This window comes from Onychomys torridus, chromosome 14, assembly GCF_903995425.1.
Source record: "Onychomys torridus chromosome 14, mOncTor1.1, whole genome shotgun sequence".
Taxonomy (NCBI): Eukaryota; Metazoa; Chordata; class Mammalia; order Rodentia; family Cricetidae; genus Onychomys; species Onychomys torridus.
Genome location: NC_050456.1, coordinates 44,039,380 through 44,060,419, shown reverse-complemented (window position 1 = coordinate 44,060,419; position 21,040 = coordinate 44,039,380). Strand labels below are relative to the sequence as shown.

General features: G+C 42.6%; 1 protein-coding gene across 2 annotated transcripts in view; it reads left to right on the top strand.

The window, feature by feature from the left end:
- Nucleotides 1–21,040, top strand: part of Ppp2r5e (protein phosphatase 2 regulatory subunit B'epsilon) — a 152,137-nt gene that overhangs the window by 106,409 nt on the left and 24,688 nt on the right. For both annotated transcript variants that reach the window (XM_036205845.1, XM_036205843.1), the window contains exons 4-5: nucleotides 936–1,037; nucleotides 9,343–9,435. In XM_036205845.1, the coding sequence (XP_036061738.1) occupies nucleotides 936–1,037; nucleotides 9,343–9,435 (195 nt within the window). The remainder of the gene's footprint in view (nucleotides 1–935; nucleotides 1,038–9,342; nucleotides 9,436–21,040) is intronic.

Genomic DNA, 21,040 nt, shown 5'->3' with positions numbered 1-21,040 from the left:
GCTACACACCAGTTCCAGTGTCCGCTCTAGTGTGCTGTAGGATGGCCGTTTTCTCTCTTTCATGACTTTGATGTGTTGAGGGAGGAAAAAGATAGTCAACACCACTGAGAAGTAACCGATGAATGGTAAAATTATTAAATGTTCCCACAAAAGGCATGTTAAGTATAAATGACTTAGTTCAGATGAAAATGTGATTTTGAAAACAATACTCTTGCAGTGATTCAGATTGGATAAAGGACCTGACTAGCATTTCAGGAATGAGCATTCTGTGGTGGGAATCCTGTAATATCTGTGGTAGAAGATACATCCGGTCGTCTTCACCCTCATTCAACAGTTTCCAGCTTACAGCCCTCTGAACAGACAGCATTTAATTTGGATATTGCCTATGGCAAAGGAATGCTGTGTTCCTAGAGATTTAGATATCGATACAGTGTATCCTGGACTTCCATAGTAATTTGTAAACCAATTAGGGCAAGATTAGGTATGATTTTAAAGGCTGTTAGGAAGATTCTTAAAATTCTTTCCTGATTCCATTTTTTTTTTGGTCTGTGCAACTACCAGAAATTTCATTATGAATTCAACAATAAACGTATAAATTTTGAATTGTAAATTGTGAGTGAGGCAGGAAAAGGAAGTGCTTGTAGCCATTAGTAGTAATTAGTGTATTAGTGTAAATGGACTCGTTAGAAACACAGTTGAGTGGTAAGTAAACCAGCACCAACTCTGATGGGACATGTCCACTCACAGGGGTGGGGATGCCACCGAGAGTGCCAGATGTCACCCTGGGGCTTTCCAGCTTCGCCTCAAGGTGGTCCCCGCCTGGAGCCCGTGGAAAGAGGTCCCTGTTTTCAGTCCTGTGGCATTCCCATGGGCACTGTGTCCCCAGAGCACCTGCCAAAGGTACTTGGAGCTGATTGCTGCTTGTTTATTTTTAGGTATCTTGCAATATATTCCGAACTCTCCCTCCTAGTGACAGCAATGAATTCGACCCAGAAGAAGATGAACCTACCCTCGAGGCGTCGTGGCCCCACTTACAGGTACTTTGACTTTACATTTCTGTTATGAAAGAAAACTCCCTTAACTCTTCTAGTGAGTGTGGGCACTCCTTGAAGGAAGTGACCTAATTAGAAGACACAGTGGTGAGCTGGAGTGCTTTTTGTCTGTCTTTTCTTCTTTAGTTTTTAAGACAGGGTTTCTTTGTTGTGTCCCTGGCTGTACCAGAACTCACTCTGTAGACGAGGCTGGCCTTGAACTCAGAGATCCCCTGCTCCTGCCTCCCGAGTGCTGGAGCTTTCGTGTTGCTTGTGCTTGATAACTGGAATAGCAAAAGGAGGAGCTGGGCTCAGTGCAGTACTTCCGCATGACCCACTGGGTCCTCATGCTGCAGGTCTTATTCCTTCATCAGAACCTTTCTGTAGCCCCGCCCAGTGGAGTTTCAAACCAGAGGAAGACTGTTTTCACATTAGTGTTAGCTGGATGTGATTAGGTCGTGGAGTACCTACCTTGTTTTTAGCAGTAGGTGCCCAGGGACCTTGTAAGCCTTGTCTTTGTGATAACAGTGAGTGGGTTTCCTCCATTTCCTCCAAGGGCAAAGCCCAACTGCAGTTTCCTTTCCAGTGGTGTGAGAAACAACAGAGAAAGCAGCGGTGAAGGTCTGTTTTCTTCTGAGCTGAGATCACTTCCCAGGCCAGGGGAGTCAGGACCACCAGTGCCTTTTGTAGGCTAGTGGCAGGTCCTACTTTGTTTACTTACACATTAGCTGATACTTTTCAGCTCCTTATTCCTTTGTGTCCTTTCTGGGGGCCAACATCCCTCAAAAGAAGAAAACAGAGGAGCTTGACTCTGCTGACCCCTAAAGCCATTTTTCCATTGAGTTGGAATGGCTTCAGAGGCCAGTGATAAATAACAAGAAGGAAGCGGGGTGGGTGGGAGAGAACGCCTTCCCCCCTTCCGTCTGCAGCCCAGTGGATACTTTCCCCACTTTAGAGGCTTTGATACAGATTTGCTGCTTGGCCTGTCCCTTTCTGGTACCTATAGGTTGCTGTAAGTACACAGTGGGATGTTTTTCTTAGTTACAGGGCAGGGCTGTTTTTTTCAACATGTCCTCAGGCTTGACAGTGTGTGGTCCTGTTATAGGTACCAAGGCTGGGCAAATTACATTAGTTTAAACACTATTTGATTTCTTAGTTTAGATGTTTCTTTTCTCTAACTGCCTGGTGAATTATCTGTACTGTAAGATTTGTAAGCCTCGTGTGCTTTTCATATATCCTAGGTGATACAAAGTTCAAAAAAGAACGGAACAAAACCCCTTTGAATGGTAGAATTCCTGTTGTGTTTCACTCTTCTTTAAGAATTCTTTTTTTTTTTTTTTTTAGCTGAGGATCGAACCCAGGGCCTTGCGCTTGCTAGGCAAGTGCTCTACCACTGAGCTAAATCCTCAACCCCAAGAATTCTTTAGTGACTTGCATGAACCTAGCGAGCTTTGGTCAGTTCCCTCCTCATCCTCTCGACCTCTTCTATCACTGAAACTTTGCTTTTCCACACATCTGCAGCCTGCTTTGATTTTCTTTCTTTTTTCTTTTCAGTTTTTGAAACAGGGTCTTACTATGTAATCCAGAGATCTGTCTGGCCCTGCCTCGTGAGTGCTGGAATTAAGGCATGTGCCACCATGCCTGGATTGATTTTTTTTTTTTTTTTTTTTTAAACCACTGAGTTGAGTTAAGGTTGCTTGCATGAGCATGGGTCAGGGCTTATTTACTGGGACAAGGGCAACTTACTGGTGGCTACACCATTGGGGGAAATGTCGTGTCTTATTCTTTTTTTGAGACAGGGTTTCTCTGGGTAGCCCTGGCTGTTCTGGAGCTCACTCTGTAGACCAGACTGGCCTCGAACTCTGATCCACCTGCCTCTGCTTCCAGAGGTGTGTGCCACTGTAACTAGGTGTCATGTCTTATTCTTAATGCTTGGTGCCTGACAATTTGATTGAAATTTAGTCTGAGAGAAAAAATAATTAAAAAAGAAAAAGTTATTTTTTCTAGGAATGTCCTACATCTTGTGGTGTACATCTCAGTGAAGAGCCCGGCCATTCTTGCCATTTGCAAAGCATTTTCAGCACTTTCTTAGACATAAGTTTCTGCTAAAATTCAACAAGGACTTACTCAGTATTTCAATTTATCTTCCTGAACTTAAAAAAATTATTAAAATGTCATTATAAAGAACTTGCAGATAAAATTGTACTTAATGATATAAAATAGAAGGCTAAGTTAATTTCTAAGCTATTGCATTAACGTGTGTACTGCACCCTGGCTTCACTGACTGACTGTGGGAATGTTAATTGCTGGTTCATATGACGCTACAGTAAAACAGTGAGGCCTGGCAATGAGACTTCTGCCCTTTTAGATATGAAGTCAGGAATGTTTACAAAAGGGGCTGGCTATATGTGTGCTGACATCTTGTTCAAGCCTTACAGCCCTGTCTTAGCTCCAAGGGAGCTAGTGTGACTAAGGTTGGAGCAGGTGCAAAGAGGTGACTTTGAAAAGTCACAGAAACAGCAGATATGGTGGCCCAGGAGACAGAGGCTGGGCAGTCAGGGGCTCACAGTTGTCCTCAGATGTAGAATATGTTCAAGGCCAGGGAAGGCTTTGTGAGGTCCTGTCTCAGAAGATACAGAGGTGAGGCCAGAGCGAGAGGGCCTGCGTGGCTTCACTCTCTGCTGCTGTGTGGACATCCTGGTGCAGGCTCCAGACTTGTGTCAAGAGCCCTAGGTTCCCTTTGGGTAGCCTTACTGCACAAATCCGTCACCTTCCCATTCTTCCCATTTCTCAAGTGGATGGTGTTAACTGATGAGATCATTCAGGGAGTGTGTAAGAAATCTCATCAGCCTGGCAAGATGGCTGAGTGTGAAGGTGCTTGCCACACCTGTCTGGAAATCCAAGTTTAGTCCCTGGAACTCAAGATGGAAGAAGAGAAATGACTCTTGACTTCCCATGTACAAGTCTACACACACACACACACACACACACACACACACACACACACACACCACAATAAATAATTTAAAGAAATCTCTTTCTTTTCATATTGATTATTGATGCCATGATCATATATCACTAAATTCAGTGTTTTATCTGACTTGTCCTCAAAGTACTAGGGATGAACCCAGGGTTTTGGCACATGCTGGCTGGCACTGCCTGGTCTACATCCTCTGCCCTTGATTTTTTTTTTTTTTTTTTAATGGTCTCCCCATGAAGCTTGTACTGGCTGTCTCATTGTCTCTCACAGGCTGTCTCTGGCTGCCACCTTTCTGCCTCTGCCTCCTGAGTGCTGGAGTTGTATACCACTATACCTGTCTAATTGCCTTAAATTGTTACAGCAACTGATTCTTTTCACTTTTGTGAATTCCATAATTTACAACATGCTTCCTCTTCTGGACCACATTTTAGAAGAGAGCAGAGTGTGACTATTGGAGAATAATAGAGAGTAAGGAAATGACATGATTGGTTAGTTTGTAGTTGGCTGTTCTTACTGTCCAGCTAACTGACTGTTCCTGCAGAACTCTGTTTTCAATTTGTGACCCACACAGAATTACCAAAATAGACAACAGAATATCAATTTCACATAGTGTTTGATCACATATGTCAGGGGTTTACTTGTATGCTTGTTAATTTTTTTTCCAGTACTTCTGTTGGTGTATTTTAAGCTAGTTCAACACAGTTCCCATGGTTATTTTTTGTGTGTTTTCTGAGATTAGATCTGCCTTCCCAGTAGAATATAACTTTGCAGGACCTGTTTATAATTAAGGATGGCTTTCAGTGCCTTAGAGTGCGACCTGATGCCAGGAATGTTCACTCTTTGCTCTTGGACCTTCCTTACGAGACCTCAAATAGTAATTTACCCTCCCTCCCCATTTTCTCCCTTTAGAAACTCAAGGGAGACTTTGGATTCTGAGGTGCAGTTTGTGCTTATTTCTAAATGTGTCTCAAGTGTTTCCACAAGTTACTTTAAGCTGCAACTGCTTTCAAGGGACCAGAGTAGAAAAAGCCAGTCGTCAGCCCCGGTGGAAAGGCTGATGGCCAAGTGCGGCCTGGGAGAAGGAGCTCTTCCTTTGTGTGGATTCAGGTCAGGGAGTTTGAGTAAGTTTGCAGTTCTATGTGGAAAATCAGGAGTTGAGAAATGAGTGTGATGAAGAGAGAACAGTTGTGTGAGGAGGGATCATTCAAGCCATATTGTGACTACAACACTACCACATCACTGGGAAAGACACCCCCACTCCGAATTTAGAAAGCTTTTGAGAGAAAACCAAACCAAACCCACACACAGTTTTGTGAATTGTCAACCCCTCCCTCATTTGACATGAAGTATCTCTATGTCACCGAGGCCACATCTAGAACTCCAGACCTGCCTCCTCTTCCTGCATAGCTGAGATTACAGGGACATAGCACCATACTACAGCAGCTTTATGAAAATCACATTAGATGCTCATGGGGAAGTGGGCAGGGAGGCAGCTCAGCAGGGCCAGCTCCAACCCGAGTTCCATCCCCAGAACCCATGGGGTGGAAGGAGAGAACTGGTCCTGGAAGTGGCCTTCCACTCACATGCACACACTAAATGCACAGTAAAAATACTAACAGGAATACCAAATGTAAGTATTAGAGTCTGAAGCTACCAGACTTCTGTAAGAATATTTAAGTCAGTGATATCTCTGGACCCTTAGAAGTCCCTCAGTTAATTTTCAGTGGCCTATAAGGCCAACACTTTTTAATAAAAGTTTTTAACTATATTTATTTGTTTGTAAGTGTATACACACACCTGAGTGTGTGTGTGTGTGTGTGTGTGTGTGTGTGTGTGTGTGTGTGTGTGTAGGGGATCAGGACAACTTCTGGGAGTTGCTTCTCTCTCTCCTTTTTCCCTCTGGTTCTGGGAATTGAACTCAGCTCCTTAGACTTGGCACCAAGCCCCTTTGCTCACTAAGCCATTTCCCTGGCCCCTATTACTTCTTTACCACAGTCCTGTGGTATTTGCCCTTGTGCTTGTGTTTATTAGTCATCGTATAGTTTGAACTATTAATTATAAAAACAGTGGTGGTCAGGGTCTCACTGTGTAGCTCTGGCTATCCTGGAACTCACTGTGTAGACCAGGCTGGCCCAGAATTCTCAGAGCTCTGTCTGCTTATACTTCTTGAGTGCCAGGATTAAAGGTGTATGCCAACATACTGGGCCAACAGTGATATTTAAAAATGCTGTTGATTTAGCACAAATAAAGACAGTGTCAGACTGTCAAGGACTCAGTTTTATTCCCTGTCTGCACTTGAAATTAAAAGATGCCCATTGCAATCTGAGAAGTGTTTGAAGAGCATCAGAAGTGACTAATTCTATTCAGTTGTGACCCTTGAGCATATACTTAAAAATATTCTGCATGGTGACATGAAAAGTATGCATAGATCATATTACTGCATGCTGCAGTACAGTGGTGGTCCTGTGGAAGCATGCTGTGTGATCACCTTGACCACAGGCTATCCTAGCTGTGGAAGCATGCTGTGTGATCGCTTTGACCACAGGCTATCCTAACAGCTTTTTCAGGAGACACCAGTTGTACTTGACAAAACAACACACTGGTTATTAAGATTTAGACATTTGGCAGGTATTCTTCTAAAACAAGGAAGCCCAATTGATAATAATTCTTCATACTGATAGAATCCAAACACTGGAAGTATAACTTAGAATTTGAACTTTAGAAAGCCAGGATCTGTTACATAGCATATAGCTGTCTTATAATAGATATCAGTTATATACCAAGCTTTCCAGCCTCCCAAAATTTAAAGACTGTTCTTGGGAGAAAAAAAAATATGATTTCTAGAAAAAGATACTGTGAAATAGGATTTGTCAGTATTTGAAAAGTCTACATGAGTCAGTGAGCCAATAATTCCCAGTGGGAAAATGACCCATGTTAGGAACACACACAATCAAGGTCCATCCAGATTGTGGGATAGTTGGCTAGTTCATTGGTATCATTTCAGATTCTGCATCGCAACCTGTTTTTTCTACTTTTTACTTTTCTATGGTGTGTGTGTGTGTGTGTGTGTGTGTGTGTGTGTGTGTGTGTGTGTGTACTGTGCATGTGGAGTTGAGAGGCTCATGTCAGGAATTACCCTCCATTGTTCTTCGACTTTACCCTTGGAGGCAGTGTCCCTCAGCCACACCAGAACTCAGTATACTGTGACTAGCCAGTTGCTGCCGTGATGCCTCATCTCTGCCTCTGGAGCTGTAGGTGGCCGATACACCCATTCACCTGACTGAGTCCTGGGAGCTGAACTCCAGTTCTTGTGTGGGTGGCATATGCTCTTAACTTGTAAGCTGCACCGCAACTCATGTTTCAGAAACCACAGGCTGTTGAGTTTTGGTGTTTGCATTAAAGAAGAATGAATATGATTCTGTGAGAAGACTCCAAAATACTCTTTTCCCAGCCTTGACTTTTTCAAAAGTATACTTCAACCAGAACAATAAATCACAGCTTGAATAGTCAAGCAGATGTGAACCTATCTTCTGATATACCAGGTATTAAAGAGTTTTACCAAAAATACAAACAGTGCAACGTCTTATTTATTAATCTTATTTTTTCAAGTCAGGGTTCTCCTAAGTAGACAACCTGGCCTTAAACTCACTTAGACTCCTGCCCCAGTCTCTGAGAGCTGGGATTTCAGGCATGGCTCAGCAGCCCTAGCTAAGTTCTTTTCTTTATAATAATGTTTAAAATAACAGTTGGTTTAAAAAAAAAACATATATATATATATACATACATATACACACACACACACACACACTTATGTTAACATGTAGTGTATTTTATTGTAAAATGAAATGAAGCATATTTTAAACTTTCTCAGCTTTTCCTTATAAATACATCGAAATTAAATATTCACACACATATATGCATATTTATCTCAAAGCTCTTGGGTATGTCTATTAATTTTAATTGTAGAAGAAAAAAAAACACAAGTGTTGTTTTAGGCAAATGATGGTGATTATGTTTGTCACATACAGAAGGCTTTACATGTAACATTACATTGAATCTTACTGTCATCTCCATTGCAAAATGAAAGAAACAGAATTTCAGAAAATGAGCATGATTAGGCTTATCCAGCTAGTAAGGGCTGCAGCTGGGTTCTTAAGAGTTTTGGTTCAGTGATGCTGCCGTCTAGTCTGATGTGGCCTTTAACATAGATCTATTATACCCACAGAGAGTAAACATCCATCTTGCACTGTTTATCTGAACAGTTATTTGAGGTTGACCCTGCCCATATGACTGTGCTGTTTCCAAACGAGGATATTGAGTTACACAAACATTGCTTAGAAGAGTATAAAATGACATACTTTCTTAAAGAAAATCTGGCAGTGATTATGCACAATCCAGAATGTTTTTGGGTGTCTTTTGATCTGACAAGTCCCCCTTTAAAAATATGTACTCATGAAGTAATTGAAAAAGTGTATGTTTTGTATGATACGATCGCAGAGTATTTCACTAGAGAAACACTATAGAAACTACTTAAATATCTGAGCATATGTGATTGCTTAATTATGAACAGTGAAATTCATTATAAATTATTAGTAATGACTGATTTACTAAAATGATGGCTTGGATACTCTGGACACAAATTATTCATAATGTACTGTTTAAATGATAAAAGTAACTTATTAAGATATGCAAAGATTTATATACAGTACATGTATATGTTTCAGAGGGAGGAGTGTACACAAAATGTTAACAATGGGCCGGCAAGATAGCTCAGCAGGTCAAGGTATTCTTAGCATCAAGTTGACCTGAGTTCAGTCCCAGGGCCGCATGAGGGAAGAGGAGAACTACCTCCGTACAGAGCCAGGTGGAGTGGAAGGACAGACTTTGAACAGTGGGCTTCTCTATGAGAATATGGTGAATATGGGTGAGAATATGGATTTTTATTTGCTTTGGCCATATTTCTTGCTTTTAATTTTAAAAGGTAAAAATTATAACACTAAGCCGGGCATGGTGGTTCATGTCTTTAATCCCAGCACTCAGGAGGCAAAGGCAGGTGGATCTCTGAGTTCAAGGACAGCTTGGACTACAAAGTGAGTTCCAGGACAGCTAGGGCTGTTTATACAGAGAAACCCTATCTTGAAAAACCAAAATGAACAAACAAAAAATTATCACACTAACTGTGAGTCGAAAGAAAGGTAGCATGACTCATGGATTGATAGTTAAACCTAATGTCCTAAGCCCTGTCAGTTTTAGTGGAATGTGTTTGTCGTGGATTTTAATTTAATTTTAATGAATTCTAATTTGAAGTTAACTACAGTCTTTTTGTTGCAGCTTGTATATGAATTTTTCATACGATTTTTGGAAAGTCAAGAATTCCAACCCAGCATTGCCAAAAAATACATAGATCAGAAATTTGTATTACAGGTAAGCATTTGTTTTTATAGTTGTGTGCATATCATTTATTTACTAACATGTTATCTCATTTTCTTGGATATTGTTAGAAACAACAACAATCTTGGTGACTGTTAACGTTGTCTCTTAATTAAATATGTTTATACGAGGTAGTTTCTCTTTTTGCCCATTAAAAGCAATGTCTTTTAAAAATTATTTGTGGTAGAATTCAATTCCATATTAAACACAAAGAATGTGCATTTCTAAATCTTTCTAAGCTTTCTTATAGTTTAATTATAGAATAATTTCATTTATATGATTGGCTTGTACAAATCTTTATAAAATTACATTTATGCCGAGTGGTGGTGGTACATGCTTTTAATCCCATCACTCAGGAGGCATAGGCAGGCAGATCTCTGTGAGTTCGAGGCCAGCCTGGGCTACAGAACGAGTTCTAGGACAGCTGGGACTGTTACACAGAAAAACCCTGTCTCAAAGAACAAACAAAACCAAAAATGCATTTGTGTATTTTGTGTGTACTGTGTATGGTTGTATGCATGTCACAGCTCTCTAGAGACCAAAAGACAGCCCCTCCGGAGTCATTTCTCTCTTTGCCTTGTGGGTTTTGTGAATGGAACTCAGCTGCCAGGCTTGGCGACAAGTACCTTTACTGCTAAGTCGTCTTCCAGGGCCGGTTTGTGAATCTTTATGTTGCTTTAAAACTTGTTCTTTAGGAAAGGTTTTTTGAAGCCCTTCAGGATATACCTATTAAAAGTGAATAATGAGCTTGCGGGTGCAGAGCACAGGTCATCAGACTGTGAGGATGTAGCTGTCACTGGGCAATCACCCAATTTAACACTGGAAAATCTCCTGCAGGGATGAATTCCAGCCTGTCCATTTGGGGTATCTTAGGGAACCCATTTTTCCTGGTTTCTCATTCTACATTTTGAAACTGTCGACAACATCTTCCCTTCTGCCTGAGATTTGGGACACAATGGTGAAACTGAGTTTTTCAGAAGCACCTCCTTGCTCCGATTGCATTTACTCTAAGTCTGTTAAAGTGGACACTGGAGCAAAGTGCTGTAGGGACTGCTGCTCCTTTGACAGGAAAGAAAATACCTGTCTCCCACCGAGACACTCATCTAAGTAGAACTTAAGTAAAAGCATAATTGTGGCAGACGTCTGGTCTCCTATGCCTTCACAGGAAAAAAGCCACTAACTTTTATAGTGAGCTCATACCCTGCCCTAATTAGATTAAATTCAGAATTCAGGATATCCACATTGAGCCCCGGCCAATATTTTGCTCAAGGTATAGCAGGATCATAGAATCCAACCCAACAGAGTTCTAGGAGCAGGCAGTCTCTGTTGAGAGCAGAGACTTTGTGGTGCTCCTGGCTGCCTGGCTGCCAGCTGAGAGCTGGAAGGAGTGTTGGTCTTGGGGGAGGGGTTCTTTAGCACCTGCATCCTTTTTCCCTAGGTTTACAGGCAGGCTGTTGAGTTTTGCTCTAGACAGAGAGTCCACTACTACTGCATTGGTGTGTCATGTGGATTGGCCCACCAGTTGTCCATGAGCATTCTCTGTCATGGACTGAGTTCTTAATTCTATCAACCTTTTCTCACATGTCAGTTTGAATCCTTCAGTAGACCATAGAAGTACTTTTGTCTTCAAGTGTGAAATACGTCTCTGAACACTAGGTCAGGAGCTTGATCAGGCCAGTTCAGCTTGGTGCTCCATTCTCTTGTCTGATTTCTTAAAGGGGGACTCTCACTAACATATCCTGAGGTTGGATGATTTTACTAACTTCTGTTGACTTCTGGTCTTCACTGACTTTAATAGGCTCTGCATGTTGCTTGCTGTAAAGCCATGTTTCCTTTTGATCGTGTGTGTGTGTGTGTGTGTGTGTGTGTATGTGTGTGTGTGTGTGTGTGTGTGTATCTTGCTTTGAAAATCTAATTGTGAAACCTACTGTGTATTTCTGTGGAGTATCATCATCAATCTCCAGTCTTAGGAGATCTTTCTGGAGGTTTCTTGTTATCACCTTATTCACAGTCTTGTATCTTTCTGACATTTGTGAGCTTCTTAAATGCACTGACTTTTGACCTCATTTAAGTTGTTGATTAGAATTGTGATATTTGACAAAGCTGGTAGAGGCCTGTTATGGGTTTTTAGAAGTTTTCTTATTTTAGCAGATTCATGTGTCAGTAATTGAAAATTGGTTTTGTTTATAACAGTAGCAGAGAGACCTGCTTAGATGCTTTGTGCATACAGCACTCTCCTCATCCTGGAGTGGTGTAACTTTATCATCTGAAGATGTGGCAGGGCAGGTATCTTGGCACACACCTGCAGCCTCAGCTCCTGGGAGACACTTCACAGGCTCAAATTCCCTCACAGCCTCTGGTATTTGAACACTTGGCTCCCAGTTGGTGGAGCGGTTGGGGGTTGAGGGGTTGGGAGGTGTGGCTTTGCTGGAGGAAGTAGATCACCAGGGACAGGCTTTGAGGTTCAAAGTTCGCTTTTGCTTGCAGTTTAAGATGTGATCTCCCAGCTTCCTGCCTCTGCTTGCAAGCCTGCCACTTTCCCGCCACACCTCACCCTGTCATGGTGGACTCTCAGCCCCCTGAGCTATGAGCCAGAACAACTCTTTCTTCCCTAAGTTGCTTTTGGTCATGGTGTTTTATCACAGTGGCAGAAAAGTAACTAATACCAGCTACACAAGGAGAGAGGCTGTCTCAAGAAAAAACGCGGGGAGTTGAGGCAGTGAAGTACTGTTCCTCAGCCACGGGGCATGTTAGCGAACTGGTTGGACTTATTTGATCCTGGCAAGTGCCTGTCAACTGTGGGTGTGGTCAGCTAGGTTATTCCCTGTACAAGAAGATGAAGTACAGATGGTGAGTGGATCTGTATCTGGTGTGTGGTCAGCCACTTCATTGTCCTGGCCTTTGCTTCTTCTCCAGTCCGCTGTTGGCACAGCTGCCTTCCCAGTGCTTCGCTCTCTGTACCTGCTTCTGAGATCGCGCTCGGGGTAGTCTGTTCCCAGGTTGGGCCCTGCTGGGGCCCATTATCTTTGGGGCTTGAGGAGCTCCTTTTGATAATTGCACTACCCCTCCCAACTATGCCCCTCTTGCCCTCTGCATCTAACTGACCCTCAGCTGGCAGTGCTACCCACTTCTGATTAATATTCGGATATCGTCTACACCCTCCTCCTGTCCCTGCTTATTTTCCTCACACCAGACTACACTTAGCCCTTCTGTGTTTTGTGTCTTAGGACATGAAAAATCCTCGTACTCTTACTTTTCATAAAACAAAATAACATTTTCTTGTACGTTTCCTTTGAGCCAACCTTTTCTTTTCTGTAGATGCTTTATGACCTCAAAATGTTTTGGTGAGTGCAGCGGGAAATTTTCTAAGTTAAAACTTACTCTAGCCACAGGATTTAAATGTGCTTTCTGATGCAACTAGATGTATTCTTTCTCTTTTCCTAGCTCTCTTCCCATAAGTGGATACGAAAAGCAAAATAAGAATGGAGCTGCTTTCCTGTGCTGTAGTGGGCTGTAAGGAAGCTGCAGTGTAACATAGTATGCGAGCTGAGAATGCGCTCCTCTTGTGCTCCAGTGACTGCCAGCAAGCCTTCCTATTCGATCCTGACTTTCAGTCTGCTCATTCACTGTGTAGACTGCAGGATAGCAGCAGGCGGGCCACGAGACAACCCGAATGCTGTTCATTTGACAGTGTGGATACAATGAGTTCTTACCTTCAGTCTCAAGCACACTGGTGCTTCTGAGACTCAGTGTCTTCTGTGTTAAGTCACAAATGGGCTCGCTGGGGAATGACTTGTGTGCATCACTCGCTGGTTCCGTCTGGGAAGTCTCATCGTTATGAAATGCTCATCCCTTTGGACCCTTTTCATCTCACAGTATCTGTTTGATTCTAATAGTAATTTAAAAATCTTCACCTTTTGAATATTCTTTTAGTGCTGTTAAGTTAATCCAAGGCCTCACATTGCCTAAGCATGTGTTTCACTGCTAAGCTGTAGTCCCAATTTGAAACAAAATTTTAATCTATGTGAAACTTACAGTCCAGTTTTACAGAGCAGGCTTGAATGAATTTTGGAATGCAGTGTGTTCCTAGATGGGAGTAAATTGGCCATCATAAAGATATTTCTATAGCCTCTAAGATAGTTTGTGCAGTTTGTTTTTGTTTTTGGTTTTGTTTTTTTTTTTTTTGGCTTTTTTGTGACAGGGTCTCTTCATGTTGTCCTGGCTGTCCTGGAACTCATTTTATAGACCAGGTTGGTCTCAAACTCAGAGATGCATCTGCTGGGATTAAAGGTGTGCACCACCATGGCTGCTGACTAGTATATAGTTCTAATTAAATTCTAGTTTCTTTTTATAACTTAAAAACTTCATAGTTCATGGTATAAATTTTTGAGAGAGATGTCTACTAATAGGATATTTTAGATAATTAAATAGTTCTCAGAGCTGCAAGAAAAAAGGATGCTCTATTCAGGTACATTAATTTAAACTGTAGTGTTGGGACAGGAGAAGGAGATGTAACAGAGGCTTGGGTGGAGGGGACTCTTCTGAGTAAGCCAAAGCCCATCAGAAGATGGGTAGTAGATGAGTGGTAGACAAATACACATGGCATCTGTTCATTAGGATGGTCCAGTTCTGAAGAGGGAATAGTATTCATTGTGTCTGGCAAGTGTTGACCCAGCGGTTCCATAAGACACAACCAGCTATGTCTACAGAGACATGGAGTGCTTCATTGTCGATGATTACACCATTAGAAAAAACTTAATAGGTCTTCATCAGGGCTGGTTAGAAAGACTATAGACATTCACATAGTAGAAAACATTAGTTAGGAAAAAGAATGTGAGCAGTGATATACATGATCTGTTTTGACATGGGGCATGCATGTTATAGAACTCTGTAGGTTTTGAGTCTGGGTCTGTTATTCTAGGGGAAAGACATGTCTGTGTCTTTGTCTTAGTACACTGGTGTGACTCTACAGGCCTTTTCTCCTTTATGTGAGAATTGGGCTTCAGGCTCTCTAGTGAATGCTCAAAGCCATGGATGATAGCACTGACCCCTGTATCCAAGTACTGTGATACAGTGATGGCCACCAGATGGCCACTGAGTGACACAGTATGGATAAGGGATGGTTCATGTTTACAGTAGGATACAGTAGGACACTGAGGCTTTCTTATGCTACTTAGAATGACTATTTAAAACTTAGACATTATTTCTGGAATTTTCTGTTTATTGTTTTTGGGTCATGGTGTGAAATTGAGAGCAGATATGTGGTTGAGGCAGAAACTGCTTTACCTGAGAGTGGACAATTTTTAAAGAGCAGAAACTCCTTTCTCATAAATCTAGAGATTGGACAGTTTAAAATCGGTGTGCTGACATCTGGTGAGGATGTGTCTGTGTGTTCTCATGTGGAAGGTAAAGAGTGAGTGACACCTGGACACTCCCATAGTCACATTTTTATCCTTGTGTGACTCCATTCATGGGTACTGTTGTGATTTGAACACCTCCCAAATGGTTCCACCTCTGTGGTGTTGGGGAGCAAGTTTCCAAAACCCGAGTTTGGCGAACACAATTGACTACAGCATTCTGCATTACCAGTTTTGGAAGGAAATATGCCAAATTGTTGGTCATTGTGGGGAAGGAGTGGTTGTCTTCCGGCTTTCTGATTCACCCAACCTGTTTTGCATTAAACACTCTGCTTATTTGTGCATTAGCCTTCCTGGTACTATATTTTTGTCGGATTCTGTCATTTTATGACCAGTCTTCATTGTATTTGCTTCCTTTCAGCATCTAGGTATGCCCCTTTAAAATCTGAGCTTGCTTTCTGTGATGTCTCAAGGGCCTTTTCAGTGTCTTGATTCCTCCCGAGGAAGATGCAGAGTGGGTTGGTGGTTAAGTGTGGATGCTGATTTGAGTTCAGGCTTACTTGTTGTTTATTTGTTTTAGAATAGAGTCTCACTATGTCTCCCTGGCTGACCTGGAATTTGCTATGTAGACCATGGCGGCCTCAAACGTGTGACCACCCTCCTGCCTCTGCCTCCTGAGTCCTGGGAGTACATGCACACGTCACCAAGCCTAGTTCTACCAGTTTTCGTTGTATGGCCTTGGACAAGTTACACAACTGCTCTGTCCATCCGTTTCCTCATCTGGAAAGTAGATGTCACATAGCCACAGTAATGTTGTCAGGACGTAATGAGTGAACGCTGTATACTTGCTTAGGACAGCTCCCAAGAAGGTAGTAAACACTGTGCTTATCTGCTGCTGGTATTTCCAGTCAGGAGCAACTTTGGTTCTGAGAGCCCTTTTGCATTGTATTTTCTTTAATGGCTTCAGGCTGTGAAGTTAACCATTAGTAGCCTGCATTTGCCTGGCATGTTATAATTATTTGACACTTGACTTTTACTATAAAATTCTTGAGTACCCTCTGGCTTAGATGGTTCTTCTTAGTCTGTCTTCTTTAAGATATCCCCTGTGGTTTCCTATGTCTTTAAATTCTTTATCAGTTCAACTTTGCCAACTGAATTCTTCTGACCAGTGTTGTATTTGAATATGTGTTGGCACCAGGAATGGAAGAGTTGGTTAGCATGCTTAGATGTTTATGGAGACAAACAAGCCACTCAGAGAGGCAGTGTGGATGTGATGGCGGAGTGTGCTGACTCCTGCTGCAGCGTGGACGTGATGGCGGAGTGTGCTGACTCCTGCTGCAGCGTGGACGTGATGGCGGAGTGTGCTGACTCCTGCTGCAGCCCACAGCCACTAGCCTGCATCATCTAGGCTAGACAGTGAGCCAGGCACATGTCCTGGCTCCTTGGGCTTTTAAAGAGAAGCTGGAGGTCTGGATTATGATGGATTTCCAGACAGAACAGCCTGTCTTGTTGCATTTTGTTCCAGGGTTTTGGATGTTTTCGTTTGAAGGGCCTTCTTATTCATCCAGGAAAAGTCTGACTGCCCTATTTGAGCAACATTGTGATTTCTATGAAATGAGATTTACAGAACCTTTATCATTTTTTTTAAAGTACCCATCTACATCTTTGTCAAAGATGGCTACTGCGTAGCGTACCATGTGTACGGCTGTGCTGCTTTAGGTTTGTGTAAGCAGCAGGCCTGCCTCAGCTCATGGAACAACATTTGTTCTCCATAAAGACCATTTTCATCTGCTTAAGGGGTCTTGGGAAATGGTTTCTTCTGGCTGCTGCTTCCCTTGCCCCCTTTAGAAGCAGACTGATTGCCAACCTTGGATTGTTTCATCGGATGAATCACTGTGGCTCTTTAGTAGCATGTTTCTAAAGATTGCCTTCAACCACTCTCTAAATGCGAAACAGTCAGTGGTTGCTAAGAGACACACAAGTCAAATATCCCTATAACGTACCTACTGCTGGAGATGGCTGTTAGTAATTTGTACTTCACATTTGCAGTTATATTTAGACATAATTAGCATGCAAATTATGCAAATCATTGTTTGGCCTCAAAAGTGACCTTTTGATATTGCATATTTAAAACCTCAAGATAAAACTGGACACAGCCCAAAGCAAGCTGTGTCCTCTTCCCCTCTGAAGGAAGTTGCATGAGGCCTTGAATCTCCACTCCAGTACAGAGCTATTTTCCAAACCAATTCCCTGAATATGTCACAGTGTTTACATTTGTCTCCCAGAGCCTACAGCAAATCAAACTTTAGAAAATTTATTTCTGCCTTGGGGTGTTATCCATCACTAGTTGACAGTGAAACACCCCCATTCCTCATCATCTTCAGTCCAACATTTAGCTCAAAACCTATAAAAGGGGCCGGTGAGGCTTATCCTTAGGACTGATGGCCTGAGTTGATTCCCAGAACCCCACACTGGTGGAAGAAGAGAGCTGTCTGCACAGAACTGTCCTGTGATCTTCACAGCAGCACACTGTGTCGTGCCCCCAATCATACACATGCAATAATAATACAATTTGTTTTCATATGTGTATTTTTATTTTCAATTACGTATCTGTGTGTGGGTATGTGCATGTATGTGCAGGTGCCTGAGTAGGCCAGAGCCTTTGATTCCTTCTGGGAAGTGGAATTATAGGCAGGTGAGCTGCTCAGTTGTGGGTGCTGGATTTGAACTCTGGTCCTCTGGAAGAGCAGTATATGCTCTTACTTGCTAAGCCACCCCTCCAGCCCTAGCACAATATTTTTTTTAGCCCGTATTTTAAAGGGCTTTGGGCTTTGCTGCTCTAGCTGCTGCATACAGGACAGCTTCCTGGGCAGACTGCATGTGCTGTCTCTGAGACCTCAGAGATTGGTTTCTTTTGAAATTCTTAATGCTTTCCCTAAAAGGAACACTCCCCACCCATCCATGTTGACACTGGGTCCTGTGAGCTATGTAGCCATTCCTGTGTATCTCTTCCTAGTGCCTCACTATTCAATATAGCAGGCTCTGTGTTCAGATTCTGATCAAATTGGTTGTCTTATCAAGGGGGAAATGGGCTTCTCTTTTGTGGATAGAATGACTGACATTAGTAGGAAAGTTCAATTTGGGGAACTTCATACTCGTGTGACTGAAACCCATTGAGCCTTGAAGTCAGAGGTGCTCTACGCTGAGGCATGAATCCTTGTGATCACTTGTCCACATTGTGCTTTCTAGTGGTTGCTGGTGGTCACCCCATGTCATACAGCACTTAGATTCATGAGCTCCCTGCCCCTGCTGGGGATTGCAGCCAGGCTGGGCAAGTACCCCTGAGCTGCTCCCTGGCCCTGGCCCAGGTGGCTCTTGCTGGTGACTGTTTTTTGTGTACGTCATAAGGTCCAGGTGAAGTTTCTCAGGGATCCAGCCTTCATTGTAGAATAGCTGTTGCCAGCAGAGCCAGAGACATGGAGCTTGAATTGGAGTGCTTGGCAGTCTGGATGAAGATGTTTGTGTGCGTGTGTGTGGTGCACAGTGGTCAGAGGACAGCTTGCAGGGACCAGATTCAGGCCTTCAGAATCGGCAGCATCTTGTGAGCACCTAACTCCCTGCCGCCCCACCCGTCTTTGCCCTCTCTGTGAATCTTCTTGAGAGCCTTTACCTCCCAGGTGCTGGGATTATAATGCCTGCGCCATTACACATGAATTTCTTGACTCTTTCTAGTGTTCTCAAAACTGCTACTTTATATGGAGAAGGGCAGAACAAGCACTTCTTTACTGCACTAATAGGCAGAAACAACTGGACTTTTTACTTGAAGTCTCTTTCTTTTTCTTTTCTTTCCCTCCCTCTCTCCTTCCCTCCTTCCCTCTCTCCTTCCCTCCCTCCTTCCCTCCCTCCCTCCCTCCCTCCCTCCCTCCCTCCCTCCCTCCCTTTCTTTGTATTTTTCCTTCATGTATGTCTGTGTGAGCATGTCGGATCCCCTGGAATTAGAGTTACAGACAGTTGTGAGCTGACATGTGGGTGCTGGAAATTGAACCCGGGTCCTCTGGAAGAGCAGTGAGTGCTCTTAACCATTGAGCCCTCCCCTCCCCGCCACACATGGTTTTTAAAGACAGGATTTCTCTGTGTAGCATTGGTTGTCCTGGAACTTGCTTGAAGTCTTAATAATCATAAAAAGTATTAATGACTTTGAAAACCAGTTTTAAGTAACAAAGTATTGCCTATTTTAATAATTAAAATATTTTCATATAGTTTATAAAGAAAAGCAGCAAACTTCTATTTCTTCCTTCTCCAAATCCATAGTCCCATACCCTAGAGATAGTGGTAGTCATCTTCTAGCTGTTTGCATGTATTTACCCCCAAATTTCTAATTAGTAGGTGTACATTACTATCTCCTGATTTTTTTATTTTAGATGTTATCTATTTAATGACTTCCTATTCTAAGCATAGATGTGTGTGTGTGTGTGTGTGTGTGTGTGTGTGTGTGTGTGTGTGCGCGCGCGCGCGCACACGCGTGTGCGTGTGCGTGTACATGTGCGGCCATGTTTATAGCCTAGGCACAGTAACGGCTTTGCTTTTATTGTGGAGTTTAATTTGTTGTGTTTATTTTAGGGTGAGGTTAAGTCTTTTTGGTAGACCAGGCTGGCTTCATTCACATAGATCCACCTTCCTCTGCCTCCCGCATGCTGGGTGAGATTAAAGGCATGTTCCACCGTGCCCAGCTCATGGTTCTTTTAAAAAATATTTTAGTTTATTGAAAATTTGCTTGTGCTTTGATCATATTCACACCTCAGTTCCTCTCAGATCCCTTCCCCACTTACCCAACTTGGTGTTCATCTAAAAAAAAGAAATTAAAACAATTTCAAAGTAAAGATTTATTTTTCTATTTATGTATACATGTACATGTATGTGATATGTTTGTGAGCACCGGCACAGGCCAGTAGAGGACCTGAGCTCCCTGATACGTGTGGTAGGATCAAACCTGGGTCCTCTGGAAGAGAACAGGCTCTCAACCACTGAGCCGTCTCTGAAGCTCCCTGTCCCACCTTTTAACCCTAAAGACCAGCTTGTGCTGCCCACATATTCTTGGATGTGTGTCTTCCACTGAAGTGTGGTCACTAACTACCTTTAGAGAAAGCTAACTTCCTCTGCCAGCATGGAGCTTTTTTAACCCCAAGGTTAGCACTTGTCAAGGGTTTCACCCAGTTTTTTCCTCTGTGTCGGTCACACAGTGGTGTCTCTCTCTCTCTGTGTCTCTCTCTGTGTCTCTTTCTGTGTTTTCTTTTTCTTCATCTTTGGAGGCCTACTTCCTTGAAGTAATGCTCATACTATTCTGATTGGTACTGTTGCTTCCCTAACTATATCCACAGTGATCATTCTGAGACCCCCTTTTCTCAACCTTTGGGGACATGTTTTTGTTCACTTAACTTTCTCTCATTTGCTAGAACTTACCCTCTTGATATTTCCTAAGAAAGCATGAATGAGTTGTAAGTTTTTGGAGATTATTTGTCTGAAAAAATACATATATACAGGCATATATTTAATGACTCATATTTTGGCAAGGTATAAACCTGCATGGTTTTGGTGTCCTGAGATGTTTAAGGAATTGCTTCACTGACTTCTGGCTTCTGAGGTTGGTAGTGAGAAAATGAGCCCATGTTGCCCTGTTTAGAGACCCCGAAGCTTTTGAGATCTTTGTCTTTAACTTCAGAAGTTTCTATACATCCTGTGCACAACACTTGAGATGTGGAGCACATCCATGGCTTCCCTGCCCCACAGCCCCTTGGGAAAATTGCACTGGGTTCATCTCGATACTTCCCTCTTGCTGTTGTCCCGTCTTTCTGGATGGATTGGTTGCCCCCTGTCTCTGCTCCTGGACCTGTTGTCCAGTGCTTTCTGCCCGCCATGTGATCCTGCTCACTTGCTTAGTGTTATCGTCCTTCTGCCAACATTTCTATTTTCATCACATTTTGAGTTTCCTAAAGCTCTTTTTGTGATTTTTCATCTGGTATAGCATTGTTTGTTTGTTTCAGGAATCTAGTATCTCTGAGAATGTTGAACTCTTCTTTTTTTTGCAAGTTTTTCCTATTCCTTGCGTTGTTCCTGTTTCTTCTGAGTTGTTCCTTTTGGTAGAATGTCTACTGATTCTTCATAATAATCATCATCATTACCTGCTCATTTTTTCCAAACCCACTTACTGCCTGTGCTTGTAGGTTGTGTGCGTGTACAGGTTG